This window comes from Orycteropus afer, unplaced genomic scaffold (assembly GCF_000298275.1).
Source record: "Orycteropus afer afer isolate SDZICR_OR568_19922 unplaced genomic scaffold, OryAfe1.0 scaffold00026, whole genome shotgun sequence".
In the NCBI taxonomy this organism is placed as follows: Eukaryota; Metazoa; Chordata; class Mammalia; order Tubulidentata; family Orycteropodidae; genus Orycteropus; species Orycteropus afer.
In genome coordinates this window covers 6,839,230-6,860,876 of record NW_006921613.1, presented here as the reverse complement: position 1 = coordinate 6,860,876, position 21,647 = coordinate 6,839,230, and the positions used below count along the sequence as shown (strand labels likewise).

Genomic DNA, 21,647 nt, shown 5'->3' with positions numbered 1-21,647 from the left:
AGCGCTAAGCTTCTGATTCTCAATGCAATCTTTGTTCCATTAAATCATGTTAAGTGTTGATGCAGCTTACCTAAACAAACCCCACACTACTGCCTTCTTCTTCATTGAAAGATAGAACAATGCAGCATCCAAGGCATCACCGTTCCTTTGAAAAGAAGCTTTAGCAACCTAAACAGTAAATGAAACATTATAGCAAATGAACTATTTGATAGAATTACAATCAATCAATCAACAACAAATTATTTTTTGCTACTCCCAAGGCTGACAGAAACTACTGAGATGGAAAAAGTTGGCTCTATTCCACAATCTCCAATAATTTACAATACATGGTCCTAGAGAGAACCATTTCCATGCTGGTAATTATAATAAAAACAGTAATAGCAGTTAACATTTACTGACTACTCATCATATACCAGGTATCAGTCTAAGCACTTTTCATATATCTTACTGAATCACTACAACCCATGAGATACTAATATTATTCCCATTTTACAATCAAAGAAGGTGAAAACAGTGAACAGTTAAGTACCTAAGTCACAAAGCAAGGGGTGAAAAGGGATCAGAACCCAGGTAGTAACAAAACTGTCTAACACAGGGAATAATAAAGAAGGCAGAATATTCAATAGATGTTACCTTTTCTTTAAAAATTTAGCCTATTAAATTTCTTAATATTTGTAAAAGCTAAAATGCTAATTTCTATCATGTATGTGATTTCACAATTTAAGATTCCCAACTAATAGTGATATAGATATCTGTGAATAAATTTCAATGACACACATACACACCTCTAAAAAACTAAAGACAAAAATAAATGTTCCAGTATTTTTTTAAACATAATTTCTTTAATCATTCTTTTCTAGTACTTTTCAATCCATTTTTTAAAATTTTAAAAGATTAACATAATCTTTCTCGTATGTAGTTAAAACACGTAAGACTAGATCTCTTTTATTTTGAAGAATTTATAAATTTTAGGTCCCAGAAACAACAAGAAAAAAAGTTATAATACACACATAATTCTCCATGTATTATAATTGGAACTAGTCTTTCAGTCATATAATCTAAGCTGCTAAATTTGTATAAATTTGCATAAATTCTATGTAGCACCAATCACCTCAGTGAGAGTTTAAAAATTAAGTCAGTAACATTGTATATAATTGCATTGTTTTGGACACAATATCATACAAACCATATTTTATTTCACAAAGATGCAGAGATATTTTCTGCAAAACAGTAATTTGTAAGGCATACCAATTAAAACTCAATGGATATTTTATTAGCTCAAATTGACTGATGATAAAGTTGAAAGCTACAAAGACAGAAGAGAGAGGAGGGAGGGCCCTCTGTTAATTTTTGCAACACTGAAAGAATTTTCAGCTTCCACTAGCAAATAAAATTTTTTTTTGTCCTAAAAGGAATCTTCATCAAGTAAAAACTGACAAGATCTGATTCTGAAAAACTGTCTTAAAAAATGCCATGTTTCATTTTCTGTCACAGCAAATGTTCTTGAAATGCACATAAATCAAAATTATTTTTACTGACTGATATTTTAAGCATGGTATTTATTTAACTAGCCATGCAGAGAATCCTTTTCATAAAAATAATGATTTTTCTCTGTAATATAAATAACTGACAAGAACTTAAGTTTATTTTCTAAATTTAGATTTTTGTGTTTTTGTAGATTAGGACACATCTCAACTGACTGCAAAAAAAAATACTGCTACTCCATAGGCAAAAATATGTAACAAACAATAACCGATAGTAAACTGCACAGATATCTTATAAAGGTCAAGTTTTTGGAATCCCAAAACATTTTATTTAAAAATTCTCACAATTTCATGATATACAAAGAAATTCCCCACTAAAAACAAAATAAAACCCACTGCCATTGAGTTGATTGAGACTCAGATCCACCCCCACTGGGTTTCCAAGGCAGTAGATCTTTACGGAAGTAGATTGTCCAGTCCTGCTTCCGTAGAGTGGCTGGTGGGTTTGAACCACCAACCTTCTGGTTAGCAAATGTCTTAGGCACTGTGCTACCAGAGCTCTACTACAAGTATTTATTTTCCTTTTCTGGAAGATCTTTTTTTTCTTTCTTTCTTCAAGAAAATACTTCTTTTTGTTTTTTAAACTTCATAATTCAATGATGTCAAGTTACCTTTTCAATGCATCTTCGAAGAGTGTTAATATTCCTGACCCACCAACCTATTCCCATAGCTCTTAACTCAGACCACTGAGGGTCCCCTCTCTGAATTGCAGGAATCATATTAATCAGTTCTTCCTCAGCCTCAGAATGAAAAGCCCAGGCAAAATGGCATGTAGACACACCTAATTGGAAATATGAAATAATCACTTTTAGAACTCTATCAAAAAACAAAAATGAAATTTTTACATATAATGTATTTACTCATTCTGGAAAGAATTTCCAAGTAGAAAGAATAAAAGGAAGTCTGTTATCATTTTACAAAACCAAAATCTCTATACCCTGCCCAAATACATCTCCGTTTTTATTCTCCCCACAGAAGTAGCAATGTTAAAGCTTAATCACTGAAAATATTTTGATATTGGGTCATTTTAATACATTCACATGTAAGTACACCAAACTTATCAATAGCAAGAGCTTTGGTCAAGTCAAAAGCACGGGGGCCATGTGCCTGGGTGGTTTTTAAGTTTCACTTGCTTGAGGACCACATCCTTTAGTACTGAATACTGAAAACTGTTCTGTTCTTTCCTCTGGCCACGGAAGCTCTAATCTTCATGAAAGTTCCAGATACTATCAGAGGGAAGTCACAGTCATAAGGTCTTTAGTGCCTTGGGTTAAAAGTTTAGCTACCTCGTATTGTTGTTGTTAGTTGTCACTGAGTAGATTCCAACTCACGGTAACCCATTTGTGCAGAAAGAACTGCTCCATATGGTTTTCGAGGTTGTGACCTTTCAGAAGCAGATTATCAGGCCTTACTTCCGAGGCACCTTTGGGTGGGTCTGAATCATCAACCATTTGGTTAGTACTCTAGCACTTCATCATTTATCCCACCAAGGACTCCTTAGCTCCCTAATACAGATGCTATATGGCAAATTATGTTTTGCTCTGGTAGAAGGCTGATGGAGGGATCTAAGCTATACTTAGAAACAATAAGATGGGCTCAGTTATACTATCAAACTTGCAAGTACAGGCAGTTTGTTTATTAATAGTTTAGCTATTCCTAACAATCCACTCTACTTAGAGCAGGTCAAGAGGAAACATCAGGGAAGCGAACTACACAGAGTAGTGACAGATGGTGGGAATGCTGGGAGAAATCCAGGGGAGCCCTGGAAAGAAGCCACACTAGTTCAAGTAGCCATATATACAAATTCATTTTAGAAGCAGAAATTTCTGAGGTCAATGACAGTCATTATTATAGCACAGACCTCTCAATGCTGTAAGGCCATCTATTACTACATGCAATTTTTCTCATAAACAACCACTATGTAGACTTCACATGTATTTTTAAACTTTTCTAATAATTATTACTTCACAATAATTATTTTTGAAGTTTAAAAGGAAAAATTATTAGGGCCATTTTATATAATAATATTAAATTTTTTAGTCAGGAGGAAGTGGCAGGGGAGCTGTTGCATTGTGGTGAATTGTGGTCAATGTCATGAGACAAAAGTATATGTGAACTGCTGTATGGAAAGTGAATTTGTTCTGTAAATTTTCACCCAAATCACAATAAAAAAAAAGATTAAATCTTTTAAATTTCCCATTGCTACCATTTATAAACAACTAGATCACAGAAGTTATGCAACAAGCCTTGGCTGCTACTACAAATTCAGGAGGAAAAAAAATGGGAAAAAATTAGTAATATCAATTAGTTTTTCAGAACCTAAAATACATTAATTTTCTCACTATTTAAATCTTGATATGATTTAGGAAGTAATTACTGCATCAAATAACTGACACTCTGCTTCAGAAATTTCTATTATATAACAATGCAAAATGCATACTTTTTCTGATTAAAATTTGTAATTTGAAAGAATAATGTAAAAAGTCCTTACAGGTTACAACTTCATACATACTACATGTGATGGTTATGTTTGTGTGTGAACTTGGCTGGGCCTGGTTGAGTGGCTAGGCAGCTGACGGTAGTTATTCCCCATGAGGAGACTGGTAATCAACTCCATGGTGGGATCTACCACAAGCAGCAGAGTAGCTGCCTTTGGGATGTGATCTGCTTCCTGTATATAAGGAGAAGCCTTGGGAATGGTATCTAGCCTATGGCACGCTTGGACCCTGCATGTAGTCTTGTCATTGCTCAGCAGCCTGCTATGCTCTGCTGACCTAGGGACTTACCATGGACTTAAGTTAACGGCCTGCCGTGTGGTTTGGTAACATCAGGACTGTGCCTTTTTACTTGTCAACCTTGGGGCTTCTCGGCCTCAGCAGCCAGCAGCTGTCTGAGTGAAGAAACACCTCTAGCTCCAGAGGAGCAATAGCAGGAGGCAGAGCTGGACCCCAAGGTTGAGGCGCTTTCACCCAGCCCCTAGAGCCTGGCACTTTGAACTTGGATTTAAAGTCTCCAAATTGTAAGAATAAACTCCTGTTTGTTAAGGCCATCCCATTTGTGGTATATTTCTTGTCAGAGCGGCACTATAACCAGAACGCTACATTTTCTCCCTGAGCTACTACATAGTTCTTTAGTGACTAAAGTCTGAAAAACATTCAGCTAGATAAGGCAAAGTCACAGAATAGAGCTGAAAGATACATAAAAAATGGTAAATGGCTACTCTGTGACTAGGCAGATCCTAAGGCTAGTGACAGGCAGGCATGTAAGGATTTATCTTATGTTTACACACAAATATGATGGATACACCAATCACTCCAGTACTGTTGTGCAAAGGTTCAAAGAAATAGAATACCTTGATGAAGTAGCTGCACTCGGTATAAAGGAGGCAGTGAAGTCAAAAGGCATGTGTGTAAGCGCATAGCTAACAAGTATCTCAAACCACACTCGTCTAATGTGTCTCTTCCTGTGATTTAAACAGAAAATGTTTAAGGAAAGGAATGTAATAGACTACAGGCCTATAAAAGTTAGAAAATAAACTCAGTAAGAATAATTTATCTCAAAATATAGAAGATAATTTTTAATATACTCCTCTGTAAACATTTCAATAAATTTTCCAACAAAAATGTGAATTATGAGAACTCTTAAGTGAAAAATGATCTGAGAAAATATAATTAACTATTACTACCAAAAAGAGCATTTATATTTACTCATAATAAATGAAATCTTAAAATCTAATAAAAAACATATTCACTGTACTGAGTTAGACATATTCCTACATGATGAATTCAGATGAGATTTAAAGACAGAAATCATGTAACTAAAGTGAAACATTTGTTATATAATTAAATAGGTAACATTTTCCTAGCCTGGTTAGCTCAACTGAATATAGTACTATCAAAATTTGAGATTTTATTTTCCCAGACTAGTCAGCATTACAAAATTAAGGATGTAACATTGTGTGACCTTCATTCCACAAATTTATTTTTAGCCGAAGGTTGAACAAACATATGAAAGGGTGACACATTAAATGAAAACTATAGCCACTGCTGAATAAAAGGAATACAAAAGTATTGATAGTACCAAACCAGTAACTGCCACATAGGAAGCATTAAAAAAGGATGAATCAAGTAATATATTCTAGGAGAAAATAAATTCCCCAAGTTGAAGCCCCAGCTATATCTATCTATCTATCTAGCTAGCTAGATCTGTTCATTCATTCATTCATTCAACAAATTAAGGACCTACTACATGGAAGGTATATTTTAGGTATAGGAAATAGGGCTATGAATAAGGAAAACTTGCCACTCTCATGGAGATTACATTTTAGGAGGTGGAGACAAACAATATACACACACATAAATACTGTATCTAGTAGAAATTAATGCTATGGAGAGAAGTAAATCAGGATTGGGAGACAGGCTGTACTGGAGTTGGGCGGTGGGTGGGGGGAGGGGGTTCTGCTTTATATAGGGTTGCCGGGGAAGAACTCTCTAATAAGGTAACAACATTTCAGCAGAAATCTGAGGAGGTAAGGAATGAGCCTTGCATAAATCTGGAGGAAGAACATTCTATGCAGAGGGAACAGTGAGTGTACAACCCTTAATCAGGAGTGTGCTTCAGTTGTGTTTGTGGGACAGCAAGGTCAATATAGTAGATCAGAAATGAGCACAGATCATTTAGGGTCTTTTAAGAATTTTGGCTTTTATACTACAGTGAGATGGAAAGTCCTGCTGCATGTTGAGCAGAGGAGACTTAATGTGATTTTGTTTGAAAAGAATCACTCACTGGCTATTCTACAAAGAACAGGCTGGGGACCTAAGAATAGAATCAGTTAAGGAGCTCTGGTAGCATAGTGCCTAAGGCACTTGACTGCTAACCAGAAGGCTGGTGGTTCAAACCCACCAGCCACTCCTCAGAAGGAAGGTTGGGCAATCTACTTCCGTAGTGATACTGCCTCGGCAACTGAAGAAGGGGTTGCTATGAGTCGGGTCCGACTTGACAGCACATAACAACAACAACAAGGGTACTATGACAATAAATTAGGCAGGAGGTGACAGTGACTTGGACCATAGTAGTAGCAATCAAAGTGATGAGAAATTATTGGATTCTGGATATGGTAAAACTGATACCATTTGCCAACAGATGGGTATGTGGTTTGAGAGAAAGCAGAGTCAAGATTGTCTCCAAGTTGTCTCACCTGAACAAAAGGAAGTTTTCATTTACTGAGATTTGTAACTCATTTATTCCTTGAGCTTCAATTTCTCCCATGTGAATTGCAGACATTCATTCCTGCTTTACCTATCTCATGAATGTTCACTGTGACCAGGATAAGGTATCTTTGTATTGCTTGGCCAATTACCTAATTTTGTTTCAGAATGTTTAACCCATTTTTCAAATATTTTGACATGTTGACTTTTTTAATGTCCCAGAGTAAAAATGCTAATATGTTAAGTATGCAACAAATCTTTAAGACTATTTTGGGAAATCTTGTTCTATGGTATACAATTTCATAATGATTAGGTATTTTTAAAATATTAACATGGTTAGAAAATAGGTCAGAGGCAAAACCCTCTGAGATCTCTAGTTATTTTAATCTACCAAAGAGAAAGCTTTGGGGATATAGCATAAGGGTGTAGACCTACACGAAACTCACTTTGAAAAGCAGTCTTTTTTCCCAAAATTTGGAAATCTTGTGAAACAGTTAAAAGAGTACAAGCTTGCAGGCAAGGATTTATCCATATATGAATCCCAACTCTACCACTTGATAGTTGTGTGATCTTAGATGAATCACATAATCTAAGGCTTGGTGTATTCATCTATAAAATTAGATATAATAATAGTTACCTACTAGAAGACTGTTGTGATAATTAAATATGATAAAGTACATAAAATGCCTGGTGCATAGCAATTGCTCCCTCCTCCATTATATTTATTGAATGAATGAATGATCAATAATTTTTGGTTTCCTTTGCTAATGTCATCCTTTATCATCAGCACCATTAACTTCAACTATCTGCATAAAAGAGAATGGAATCTAGTTATAGGAGGAAGTCAAGAATTTTCTGGTTACAAACTTAATTAGGTAAGACACATATTACATTAGAATGAATGAAAACCTCTTGCTCCAGAAATATTTTAGAGAAAAGTAGGTAACTGTAAAAAAAATTATTCATACTAATAAATAGAAAGATGAACAAGTTGAGCCATGAGATCCCTGTGAGCCTCATTATATTAAAATTAATAAAATGGACATCATTATCACTAGAAGCTTTAAAAAAAAAAAAAGAAAAATCCAGGAATTAGTCTGTTTGGAAAACAATGAGCTATCTAAAAAAACTACACAAAGGTTCCAGTATAAAAGCTCATGAGAGAATACACATGGGTAGCACAAATCCCTGAAGTAACACACACAAGTCAGAGCCTGCCAATTGCCTTTTCTTTTGCAACCAAGCATATTATATAACAGTAATTGTCTATTAAGGAGGTCTTTCCTCCCAAGATTTGAAAGAAAGACTGTAATCCAACATTTAAATCATTATTTAGATAATACAAGTATTTATTTTAATGATAACTTTACAAATTTTTAGTGAGGATATTTACCTGAGTAGCTCTTATCTCTGCTTTCATCAAGTTCAGTACTGGTGGTAGCTACTGTATCAGCCAAAGCTACAAGGAACATCTGTTCTAATCGTGTTAGGCCTGGTAGACTTGAATGCATAAGATGACTTGAAAGTACCCTGGCATGCTCTTGGCCAAAGTAAGCTGGTCCATATTGAGAAAGATTTATTACTTTTGATTTGTTTTCTCTCTTCTCTGGCTCTAAATCAATATCATCCGTTGTTATATCCTGTATTTGGAACAGCTCTGAATACTGATCCTCAGACTGACTCCTGGTATGATCTTCATAGCTCTGTGGTATTTTCGTACTTTCTTCTGAAATTCGATAGGTTGTATCCTGATCTGCAGCAAGCAGTGCATGTAGTGGTAGTGGAGGAATAGAATCTATCTCAGTATAATCTCGAGTACCATCTTTTCCTATGGTGACTGTATCCTTTGCTGTACTGCCACTTACACTGATGGTTCGAGAAAGATGTCGCTTAGTTCCTTCTCCAGCCTCAGCATCTCTAACTACTGCAACTTCACCTGCAATACATTTTACTAAATGAGAGAGAATGGCTTTAGCCCTTCTAACTTTCCCTAAATCCATCAATTCTAACAGTTGAGTTGGATGATATTGTGGGAGAGTAGGGGAAAGTACATGTGCAGCCTCAAATAAGCCACCATCTTGAACCACAGTTGGTGAACAAAAAACATCATCAGCAATAGCTGTTCCTTCAACAATACTTTTTCTTGCCAACATATTAGATTTAAAGGCAGAATGATCTTGTATTGCTGTCTCCTCTGCATCAGGACTATCAGTTTCAATGTCTCCATATTTGACAGCATGCTTCCACTGTGCATATACATGCATTTCACAATCCATTCCCACCACCAATATCCCATCTCTGACCCAAGAGAGAGAAACAGGCAGTGAAGGTGTACCATCAACCGAAGACACCAAGTCTATAGATCGAAGAAGAACCCATCTTGACCTAACTCCTTGCTTGATACTACCACCTAGTGGTAAAGTAATGACAGCTACTCCATCTTTACTGTTGGTTTGCTCAGTCACAATTCCTGAAAGACGCCCATACATGAATATATTAGCACCAACCCCCACTGTGAGAATGTGGGAGCCATCTTCTTTTGACACCCAGTCCAAATGTACTAAATGCTTTATATTCGGAATAAGGTATCTATCCTTGCTCAGAAATGCATCTGATTTGCTATATACAAACAGATTGCTGTCAACACTGACCCTTGAATCAAGTACACTGCCAACCTTAACCAAATCATCAAGATGAATTGTTTGTTCTAAAACCCATTCTGACCCTCCTGTAGATTCACATTCAAATATACAAACATGCATGGAAAATTCTTTGGAAACAAAACCATTGTGGTGGACAGGTTGCTTGTAAGCGACTGCAAGGCGACCTGTGTATGAACAGCTAACAGCAACTGGCCTTCCCACAATGCTCACTGTACTGCTATTATCTTCTCCTTCATCATTCATCAAGGGCCATCTTCTCCAATGATAGGTTTCTTTCTCATCATTTTCACATTTTGAGTTGGCTTCCATACAACATTTCCAGAAGCGTACTTTATTGTCGGTACAAGTTGTAACCACCAAATAAGGTGCAAGACATACTGGATAAATTGAAGAAGAACTCAAATGGCCTTTAAAAAGATAAAGCAGATAGTCATAATAATGTAACCAGAAAATAATATGCTAATAATCAAATTCAGAATGTGATCTATTCAAGGCAACTACGAGCTTTTTCTGGATAACTCTGCAGTGCTCTCCCTAGCTAGTGTCCTGTCTTACTTCCTACACCTAAATGTCCACTGGCCAGTGTAGCTACAGAAGTCTTAAACAGCCCTTTGGTGAAATCAAAATATGCAGTAATAGTCCCTTCGTTTGTTTTTAGACAATTAAGTTTAAATGAGGGAGGGGTCGCTATGAGTCAAATCCAACTCAAGGGCACATAACAACAAACTTTTAACTAAAATAAATCTAAAAAGTGATAAAACAATTCAAATATTAATCAATAAATCTGTTATCTGATGTAAGTTATATATGTCTTCACTACAACGTGCTTCACTAGATTTTCATTCTATATTTTTATCACTTTCACCATAAATCCTTAAGTAGTTATTTCAATTTGCCCTTCAAATACACAAACCCTTTTCAAATACTCTTCCCTCAAATAATCCAGACCCTAGATCTACTCCTACCATTAAAACATTTTCAGACAGCGAAACAGACTGTTAGATCTCACTCATTTTACCAGGTTTAATTCATTCTCCCTTAACAATGAAGCATAACCCTTGTATTTATTCCTACCTGCCAAAGACTAACATTGTCCATCTATTTATTCTCTACTATAAAATGAGGGGTAAAGGCAATTTAAGGGTCAGAAGAGCTTGGCTCAATTTCCAGTCCATCACTACCTTCATAACAGGTATTATTAAGCCATTTAACCACCTATGCTTATTCTTCCAAATAATAGGGATCATGTTACAATTTCCTCTGGAGTGTTGGATATATTGAAAAGCATTTGTAAAAGTCCATACAAAATAAAATTTCTTACTATCAGCTCCAGTAAACTTATTTGAGTATCCCCAAACCTTCAAAATATTCTGAAAGATTCAAAAACTGGCCTATATTTGCACCTGATACAAAAGCCCAGATAAACACTTCTCAGTGTGATCCTTCCAACCCTGAATCCAAACCTGTCTTAGGGATGAAAACAAAGTGCCCTACTCAAGACCATTCACCATGATTGGAACAGTCTTGAATCCTCAATTCTGGTTCCTCAAAAATACTATTCTAGGAACCTCAATTAGAATTCCACAAGTGATGGATCATTTAAAATACAGCTGCCAGTCCCTCCAAACTATTTTATCCACCTTGCTAAATTCAGTATCATTCCAGTACGGCCAAACGATAGTCTTTCATCCTGTGTTTCTCCCCCAAAGTACCTGTCAACCCTTGTTCAAATATACTAATGAAAGGGAGACATGATTAGCACAATGTTGATAAAAAGCCTTAATCACCAAAACCACAATAAATAAATAAAATAAATATGGTAGGAAATTTTATATGAAAATATGCTTTGGGCTATAGAACTAGTGGCTTCCAAACATGTGTTTGTGAATTCCCATCTCTGGATTTTCTGTCAAATACACACACTTTGCTATGGAAACCTCTGATCTGTTGTAAGTGTCCATTAGAAAAAAAATTCAGTGATTCACAGACAAACATCCTTGTTCTTTGTAATCTGACTATCATAGTATTCTTATTTACAGGAAATCAAAGTTCAGGCAAGAAACCTCATATTGAAATATTTATACCATTTTCTTTCAAGCTGATTCAATTTATCATAAGAAATTATTTCTAACAAAGACACGTTTCTAAACAGATGTACCCTAAAAAAAAATAAAACTCACTGCCATCGAGTCAATTTCAACTCACAGTGACCCCCTTTGGGTTTCGGAGGCAGTAAATCTTTATGGAAGTAGAGTGCCCAGTCTTCCTTCCACGGAGTGGCTAGTGAGTTTTAACTACCAGCCTTCTGGTTAGCAGCCAAATGTCTTAGGCACTACACCACCAGAGCTTCTTGGATGTACCTTCAAACTCAAATTCACTGCCATCGAGTCAATTCCGACTCATAGTGCCCCATTTTGAGTTTCTGAGGTGGTAAATCTTAACGGAAGTAGACTGCCCAGTCTTCCCTCCACGAAGCTGAACCACCAACCTTCTGGTTAGCAGTCAAATGCCTTAGGCACTATGCCACCAGAGCTCCTGAGTAGACAATACATCTTAATTTCAATGTCAACAGAGCACACATTCTAAAGCAGCTCATCCATTTTATCCACTGCAGATCATTCTCAGCTATAACTGCCAGCTCTTGGTTACCTTACCTGCTGAAGGTGTGGCTCTTATTACTTCAACTCCTTCTGGGAGATCAAGGGGTTGGCTATATACCAATCTAGAACTCAGAATAAGTTTACTAGCCGTTTGAAGATTGGCAATTGATGAAGAATGTGGCATGTGGCTCACACTAGGAGAGGTTTCCGGAGAGGAGTCTACCGCCTTCTCTCCCGGCACTGAAAGCATACTCTCTGATGAAACACTTTCTGCAGCTTTGGCTTTAAAAATAAATTGTGAAATGCTTATCATAATCACTATACACATTAGGTATCATAATATTTTGTACGTGGTTTTTTAAAAGTGTTTTGGAAACAAAGTCAGCTTTCAGACTTTTGCTAAATAGCCTAATAAACTTTTTTTTTTTTTTTTTCCAAACTGAAATAGTTTCTTCAGCAAATAAGGTGCTCTTTCCAATCACTTTTTTTTTTTTTTTTTTTTAACTATTTTACTCTCTGTTAGCATCACCAACTCCAACACAGGGACATTTTCAGAGAAGAATCACAACATGTAAGAGCTGGGTAAAAAAAAAAAAAAAAAAGCTAAAGTTATCTAGCCAAATGTTTTAAACCTTAAAATACATCAAAATCTTGAGGAACTTGCTCATGCAGATCCCTGGGCCTAACCACAGAGATACTGATTAAGCTGATTTGGGGTAAATCCCAGATATCTGCATTTTTTTAAAAGTACTCCAGGTGATTCTGTAACAGGTGGGTCAATTTATTGCCTCACTTAACAGCAGGTGAAAAAACTTAATCTTGGAGCGCTTAATGATTTTCCTAAGGTGATATAATTTGATAACGGCAAAGAAGACAGCAGAATATTAGCCTCTTAACCACAAGTACTCAAAGAAGACAGTAATTTCAAGAATTAAAAAAATACAAATCCACTGCAATTGAGTCAATTTTGACTCACAGCAACCTTACAGGGCAGAACAGAACTGCCCCATAGAATTTCCAACTCTGTAAATCTTCACAGAAGCAGACTGCCTCATCTTTGTCCCCTGGAGCAGCTAGCAGTTTTGAACCACTGACCTTCTGGTTAGCAGCCAAAGGCTTTAACCATTGTGCCATCAGAGCTCCTTGATTTTAAGAATAAATACAAAAAATAAAAGTTCCAAACAAATTTGAGATAATATTAATTAACTAATTTTGTAAGGCTATTAACTTTCATCTTTTTCTAAAGAATTACCAGCTTTCACAATACAGTGGAGTGTAATTTCCAAGCAGATTTGGTAATATATGCTTCTGTTTGGAAGGAGCTCTGGTGGTGCAGTGCCTAAGGCGTTTGACTGCTAACCAGAAGGTTGGCAGTTCAAACCCACCAGCCACTCCATGGAAGGAAGACTGAGCAATCTGCTTACATAAAGATTTACTGCTGGCATCAGTATTGGTGAAAAGGTTGGAAAGTGGTGGCCTGTCTGACCTCCACCTCATAGGAACCAGCTTTGGGCTGTTGATATTGATCTTGATCTTCTGCCCTCTTGTGAAGTTAGAGGTCAGACACCACTGCCACACACTTTTTGCATGTATTAAGTTTCCTTCACCATCTAAATTTAAGCCTATCATTTCATCCTTTGCCAGGATATTCAATATAATAAATTCAAGTATTCTTAGCTGTGCATGGCAATATCAGGGTTTGGAATAAGTTGATTCCAGTTCAACCCCCTGATAAGAATATGCATTTCTACCACAGATATACTGATCCTCAGCATCACCAGGGCATCTTGTTAAAATACATACATAAGCATCACCTTGGGATCTTGTTAAAATGCAGATTCTGATTCAGTATATCTGGGGTAGAAATGCAAATTACCCACAGCAAGTTGAACTGGAATTAACTGGTTTGAAGCCCATGGCAATACACACTATGTTAAATCTGCTGTGAACGCCCTCTGTCATAGTTGAAGAGAGTCAATTATGCATTTGCCTTTACTGTAATTGTACTGCTTGTGGCTTCTATTGCTAACACAAATACAGTAAGCAAGCAACTCTACCCTAGCCCTGCCTTTAAGGGAAGAGCGCTGGGACACTTACCTCAAAAGCAGTGGAGGCAGAAGGTATCACATGATTCTTAATTTGTCCTACCACAAGATCTGCTACTACCTCTACATATCTCCCCAGAGACATTACTGGCTCTGTGTCCAACTTTAGAAAATACTCCATCTCTGGGGGATTAAGGATTCTCTTTCTGAAGAGCTGCTTTTAGATCCCTCTAATCTTGCATTTCTGTGAAACAACACATAACTCCAAGAATCATCCCAAAAACTTTGAAAGAATTTTTGGATTCCTGTCCTCAGAAAGATTAGGCTCAACTAGGCATAGGTAAAGTTTCTGTCAGCTCATTTGCCTTTTCTAATACCAGTTCATGGTCATTTAGAACTTCTGTTACACAGTTAAGGGATGATGTGGATGAAATACAAAGGAAATAGAAAAAAGCATCTATTATTTGTTCACAATATTAAACGTTTAATGTGTACAAAATCTGTTTAACTACATAATTATTAGAAATAAAATCATTTTATAAATCTCTTAAACATTTTATGAATTAACCAGTTTAAAGTAGATTCAGTTAGAGATGACTATCTCTGCAATTCCTCATTTTAGTAATTATCTCGTAGAAAGTAAAACTTTTGTTTAAAAAAAAAAATCCATTATCAATTTCTTTGCTTTGTACTACAAATGTTCTCATTTACTAAAAGATTAATCTGAATGTACATAGCAAAAGCAAGGTTAGAAATTTTTGTCATTGTTGCATTTCTTAATGATCTACAAAAACAGTTGTGCTTGTAAGCCTTAGACACTCAATCATATTTTACCAAACAGCAAACCTGCTGCTCTTAGTGATACTAAAGCTGATGTACACTATATCAACAGAAAATTACAATATTAATTCTACAGACAAACACAATATCTAGAAAAGAGCCATAATAGGGATTTGATAAATATTAATGAAAATAAGTAAATTTTATTTTCAACCTGGCTAATATGTTTATAGAGTGGTTTGCTTTTAGGATTAGCTTATTCTGTTAATGATTTATGATCTTGTTTTTAAAGTATGGCATATATATATATATCACCGGATTTTCATTTTAAAGAATTAACCAACCTAAAGCACATTCAAAGAAAAAATTCATTTCATACCATTTATGTTTAAACTGAAATATACTTACTTACCTAAACATGCTTGCACAGATTTAAGATGAAGGTGCCACATATGAAGAATAGAGTAATTATTGCTGTCCTTTTCAATTACAACCAAAAAGAACTTTTCTGAAAATGGTGGTGGGCGATATCCTATCATTCAAAGGAAAAGGATACTTAAGTTAATATTCTTCTATATGTTAAAAATGCTTTTTAAAAACTAAAAAGACCTTTTGATATGCATAGAAGTTGGAAGGAAGAAGGGAGCAAGAGACTTTTAGGAACACATTCCCACAATTTTTATGCCAAAAATTAGTAGCTATCAAAGACTAATGGAGCTATGTCAAAAGGAAATGAAGAAACATGTACTGGTCAAAGATGGGGCAATTCATCAAAGAATAAAAATGGATACAATTTATTAAAATGCATAGACTTCATTAAAAACCAAGACTTTATAAATATACTAAAAGGGAGAGGGCACACAAGGGAAAAAAGGAAAAGATGGAACACAAGAAAAGAAAGGATGCAATGGAAGAAGGGGAAAAAGGAAAACAGAAAGAGTAACTCAATAGATATGCTTGAAACTACCTGGGAAACTAAATGGTTATTTGGAAAAGTGGCTACAAAATGAAAGAATGAAATAAACATTATCCTTTCTGCTTTTCCTGTATGAAAGGAGCATTTTGTTGTTGTTGTTGTTTGCCATCGAGTCGGCATTAGGGGGAAAAAAAAAAATAGACCAGTGGAACAGAATTGAGAATCCATAAAAAGATCCATCCACCTATGGTCAGCTGATCTTTGACAAAGGGCTGGAACCCATCAAATGAGGAAGAGATAGTCCCTTTAATAAATGGTGCTGGCAAAATCAGATATCCAGGAATTCCAGTAACATGGTGGACTAGGCAGACAGACTGCACAGACCCTCTTCAACAAAGAAAAGGGGAACTGATTAACACAGACACAGAAGATAATCCTGGACCCCTGAGCCTTGAAGGGAAATATACAGAAGACTAAACTCCAACTAGTAGAAGAATTTGCATAAAAACACCAAAAAGGAGACATACAAAGCTGTGATCTGTCAGCAATCCTGACAGCATGGACAGCTTGGATATTGCCGAGTGGTTTCAGGACCTAAGAATTAACCTAAAAATTGGCCCTGCTAGCCAGGGGCTGCACAAAGGACCGCACTGGTAGCTGGTGAATAAAAGGGGAAGCAGTGAAGAGGAAGGCGGGCTGAGCTGTGAACTTTTTGCCTGTCCAGAGGACACAGCCATTTTGAATGTTTGTAAGTGGGTTGACCATTTTGGATATTTAAAGCGACAGCATTCTCCCAGATTCCAGGGACTTAAGAATAGGCTCCACTTGACGGGAACCACAAAGACATTCAGCACCCAAATTACTGGAAAGGTGCAATATTCCCCTTGTTACTCTTGCACTCTAAACCCTCTTGGTGAATGGAGGGGTGGCTATTCCTCACTCCCACTCACCTTCTGGGCTGGACAGAGCCTGGGTGCCCTGCCCCACACAGATTATTTTTTTTCCTTTTTTTTAGTTTGTTTTTGTCTGTTTTAAAATTGTTACTATTACTGTCCTTTTTATTATTGTTTTTTATTCTTCCCTTCCCAAGTTCTAGTTTTCAGCTTTTTCTCTGTTCCCTTTTCCTGGTTCCCATTTTTTTTCTTTCTTGTGGTTAACCTCATTCCCTGTTTTTCTTTTTGAATTTTTCACATTTTTTTCTTCATTATTCTCTTACTCTACCATTTTTCTCTTATTCCCCTCTCCCCAGATATTGCAGGCTTTTTTTTTTTTTTTTTTTTTGGTGATTGTTTCTGTGTGTTTACAAGGTGTGTTTTTTGTCCGCTCACTTTTAATTTTTTTTTATGGTTTTTCTATTGTTGTTTTTTGTCTAACTGAGTGGGAGACAGCATCAGTGCCCATATGACACAACTATACCCATGCATCCTGCAGCTTCACTTACTGAGAAAGAACCACCACTTCCTTCTCCACCAACTGGCCAACGATAAATGACCACCAAGAAGAGCCTGACTCACCCTTAGCTGCTCTTCACAAACAGTTAACAGAGATCTAAATACAACAATGTCACAAATGTCTTGGAGACAACAGACCATCACTATTCACACAAAGAAGTAAGATAAAGTGGTACAAACAAGGGAGCAGGACACAGACCCAGAACACATCCCTGAGGAAGAAGCAGCATTGGAACTCCCTGATAAGGAATTCAAAAGAATTATCTTTAGGTATCTTCAAAGGATTGAGAGATGAAGGAAAACATCAACAAAATCCTAGAACAATTTCAGAAGAAAATACAAGAACAAAATGACAAAACAAATTAAAAATTTGAAATTATACAAGATCTACAGATAGAAATCCAAAAGATTAATACTAAATTTTCAGAAATAGGTAACTGTTCTGGTTACCTAGTGCCGCTCTGACAAGAAATATACCACAGATGGGATGGCCTCAACAAACAGGAGTTTATTCTTACAATTTGGAGGTTTTAAGTCCAAGTTCAAAGTGCCAGGCTCTAGGGGCTGGAGAAAGCCCCTCAACCTTGGGGTCCAGCTCCGCCTCCTGCTCCTGGCCCACTGGAGCTAGAGGCATTTCTCCACTCAGACAGCTGCTGGCTGCTGAGGCCGAGAAGCCACAAGGTTGACAAGTAAAAAGGCACAGTCCTGATGTTACCAAACCACACGGCAGGCCGTTAACTTAAGTCCATTGTAAGTCCCAAGGTCGGCAGAGCATAGCAGGCTGCTGAGCAACGACATGATTACATGCAGGGCCAAGCGTGCCATAGGCTAGAGACCACTCCCAAGGCTTCTCCTTATATACAGGAAGCAGACCAAATCCCAAAGGCAGCTACTCAGCTGCTTGTGGTAGATCCCACCATGGAGTTGACTGCCAATCTCATTATGGGGAATAACTACCACCAGCTGCCCAGACAAGTTGACACACAAACTGAACTACCACAGTAACACATTGAAAGGGCAAAGAAGTAGAAGTGAATCAATGGAAGACAGAATTAATGAGACTGAAGACAAATACCTGAATACGTCTTTGGAAACGGATCAGTCAGAAAAAAGATCAAAACAAAATGAAGAAAGCCTAAGGTTCATGTGAGATACCATCAAAAGGAATAACCTAGGTATAATCAGAATTCCAGAACTGGAAGAGAAAAAGAAAACCACTCAGAAAATTGTCCAAGATTTGGTGGAAGAGAACTTCTCTGATATGATGAAAGATGAGAACATACCAATTAAGAAAGCCAAACAAACCCCAAATAGGACAGACCCCAAAAGAAAATCACCAAGACATATCATCATCAAACTCATCAAAACCAAAGATAAATAAAGAATCCTGAAAGCAGCATGGGAAAAACAAAAAGTTACTTACAAAGGACAATGAATAAGAATAAGCTCTGATTTCTCAGCAGAAACCATGCAAGTGAATAGTCAATGGGATGGTATATATAAAACCCTGAAAGAGAAAATGTTCCAACCAAGAATTATACACATGGCAAAACTGTCCCTCTTGTATGATGGTGAAATTAGGAGATTTCCAGATAAGCAGAAGTGAAGGGAATTTGTTAAAACCAGACCAACCCAACAATGAATACTAAAGGGAGTCCTCTGAACATAGATCCAATAACAGCAAACAACAACTGACCATTAATACAGAAGATAACATAACCCAGGACCCAACACAGCTACGTAAAATAAGCTTACAAGATTGTAAACAGGGAACTAGAGACATTAATTGGCAAATGAGGACAACTACAAACCAAAGAGGGGGGAAAAACACTGTAGTTACAGAACTTTTAAATGGTGAGGAAGTCAAGAGAGTTGCAAGATAAAATGGACTGTTCTAAACTCAAGGAGAAAATTATAAATCACAGGGTAACATCAAAGAAAAATGACAAACCCTGACATCACAATAAAAAAGAGGACAAGCACAAATATTCAGCAAATACTAAAACAATAGCAACAATGGACTTGATAACATGATTCATAAACAGAATGAGCTCAGCACAGAAAACTATATGGAACAAAGAAACCAAGAAAACAATGAAAAAACACACAACAAAATGACAGCAACCAATTCATACTTATCAATAATTACACTGAATGTTAATGGATTAAATGCACCACTCAAGAGATGGAGAGTTGCAGACTGGATAAGAAAACATAACCCATCAATATGCTGTCTACAAGAGACACACCTTACAGACAAATACAAAAATAGACTAAAAATCAAAGGTTGGATAAAGATATATCAAACAAATGGCAACTGCAAAAGAGCAGGAGTGGAAATATTAATTTCTGATCAAATTGACTTTAAGACAAAAACCAGCATACAAGACAAGGAAAGCCATTATATAATGATTAAGGATCAATTGAACAAGAAGATATAACCATAATAAATATCCATGGACCCAATGAAAGAGCCCCAAAGCAAATAAATCAGACTTTAACAAAATTGAAAAGGCAAATAGATGACTCCACAGACTTTAATACACCACTTTCAACGAAAGATAGAACTGGAAAGAAACTCAGCAAAGATGAAGAAAAGCTAAACAATACAATCCACCAACCTGACCTTATAGACATCTATAGAGCATTTCACCCAACAACAGCACAACATACATTCTTTTCCAGTGCACATGGAACATTCTCCATGACAAACCATAAGTTAGGCCCTAAAGCAAGCCATCATAAATTTAAAAACACTGAAATACTGCAAAGCATCTTCTCACATCACAATGCTATCAAATTAGAAATCAACAACAGGAAAAGCAATGGAAAAACAGCAAATACATGGAAACTGAACAAGACTCTCCTTAAGAAAGACTGGATAAGAGAAGAAATAAAAAATGAAATGAAAAAATTCCTTGAATCAAATGAGAATGAAAACACAACATACTAAAATCTTTGGGACACAGCAAAAGCACTAATCAGAGGCCAATTTATGGCAATAAATCAACACATCAAAAAGAAGAAAGAACCAAAATACTTGAAACCAACATCTCTAACAATCAGAAAAAGAACAGCAAGAAAAGCCTACAGTCACCAAAAAAAAAGGAAATAATAAAGAGTCAAGCAGAAATCAATAAAACAGAAAATAGAAAGACAATAGAAAAAATCAACAAGACCAGAAATTGGTTTTTTGAAAATATTAATAAAATTGACAAACCACTGGCAAATTCAACAAAGGAAAAGAGGGAGAGAATACAAATAACATGAATAAGAAACGAAATGGGTGACATCACAACAGAACCAACTAAAATAAAGAGGATAATATCAGGATACTATGAAGAACTGTACTCCAACAAATTTGAAAATCTGGAAGAAATGGAAAGATTTTTAGAAGCACACCACTTACCTAAAGTAACACAGACTGATGTAGAAAAGTTGAAGAGATTCATAACAAAAGAAGAAATTGAACAGGTCATCAAAAAATTACCAAAATAAATAAATAAATAATAAAGTCCTGGCACAGACAGTTTCACTGGAGAATTCTACCAAACATTCAGAGAAGAACTGATACCAATCCTATTCAAACTATTCCAAAACACTGAAAAGGATGGAATCCTCCCAAATTCATTTTATGACGCAAGCATAATTTTGATACCAAAACCAGGCAAAGACATTACTCAAAAGAAAAATTACAGACCAATATCCCTCATGAATATAGGTGCAAAAATCTTCAACAAAATCCTGCCCAACAGACTCCAACAACATATCAAAAAAACAATTCATTATAACCAAGTGGGATTCATATTAGGTATGCAAGGATGGTTCAACATGAGAAAAACAATCAACATCATCCACTACATAAATAAAACAAAGGAAAAGAACTACATGATCATATCAATCGATGCAGAAAAGGCATTTGATAAAATTCAACACCCATTCCTGATTAAAACTCTCAGCAAAACAGGAATAGAAGGAACATTCCTTAATATAATAAAGGGCATCTATGCAAAACCAACTGCCAACATTCTCAATGGAAGAGACTGAAACCATTCTCCTTGCAAACAGGAACCAGATAAGGATGCCTGCCATTACCACTTCTATTCAACACTGTATGGGAAGACCTAGCCAAGGCAATAAGTCAAGAAAGGGAAATCAAAAGCATCCAAATTGATAAGGAAGAAGTCAAACTATCCCTGTCTGCTGATGATATGATCCTATACCTAGAAAACTGAAGAGACTCAGTCAAAAATCTACTGGAACTAATTGAGAGATTAAGCATAGTGGCAGGATACAAGATCAACATCCAAAAATCAGTTGGATTCCTCTACACCAGCAAAGATATTGCTGAAAAAGAAATAAGGAAATCAATACCATTTACAATAGTTACCACAAAAATAAAATACTTGGGAACAAGTCTTACCAGGGACACAAAAGACCT

The 21,647-nt window shown here is 36.2% G+C and overlaps 1 protein-coding gene across 1 annotated transcript in view; it reads right to left on the bottom strand.

The window, feature by feature from the left end:
• Positions 1-21,647, bottom strand: part of DMXL2 (Dmx like 2) — a 177,999-nt gene that overhangs the window by 56,137 nt on the left and 100,215 nt on the right. The window contains exons 16-21 of the mRNA XM_007935172.2: positions 15,252-15,371; positions 12,069-12,296; positions 8,145-9,821; positions 4,897-5,007; positions 2,156-2,325; positions 71-168 (exon numbers count right to left, since the gene is read on the bottom strand). Of these exons, the coding sequence (XP_007933363.1) occupies positions 71-168; positions 2,156-2,325; positions 4,897-5,007; positions 8,145-9,821; positions 12,069-12,296; positions 15,252-15,371 (2,404 nt within the window). The remainder of the gene's footprint in view (positions 1-70; positions 169-2,155; positions 2,326-4,896; positions 5,008-8,144; positions 9,822-12,068; positions 12,297-15,251; positions 15,372-21,647) is intronic.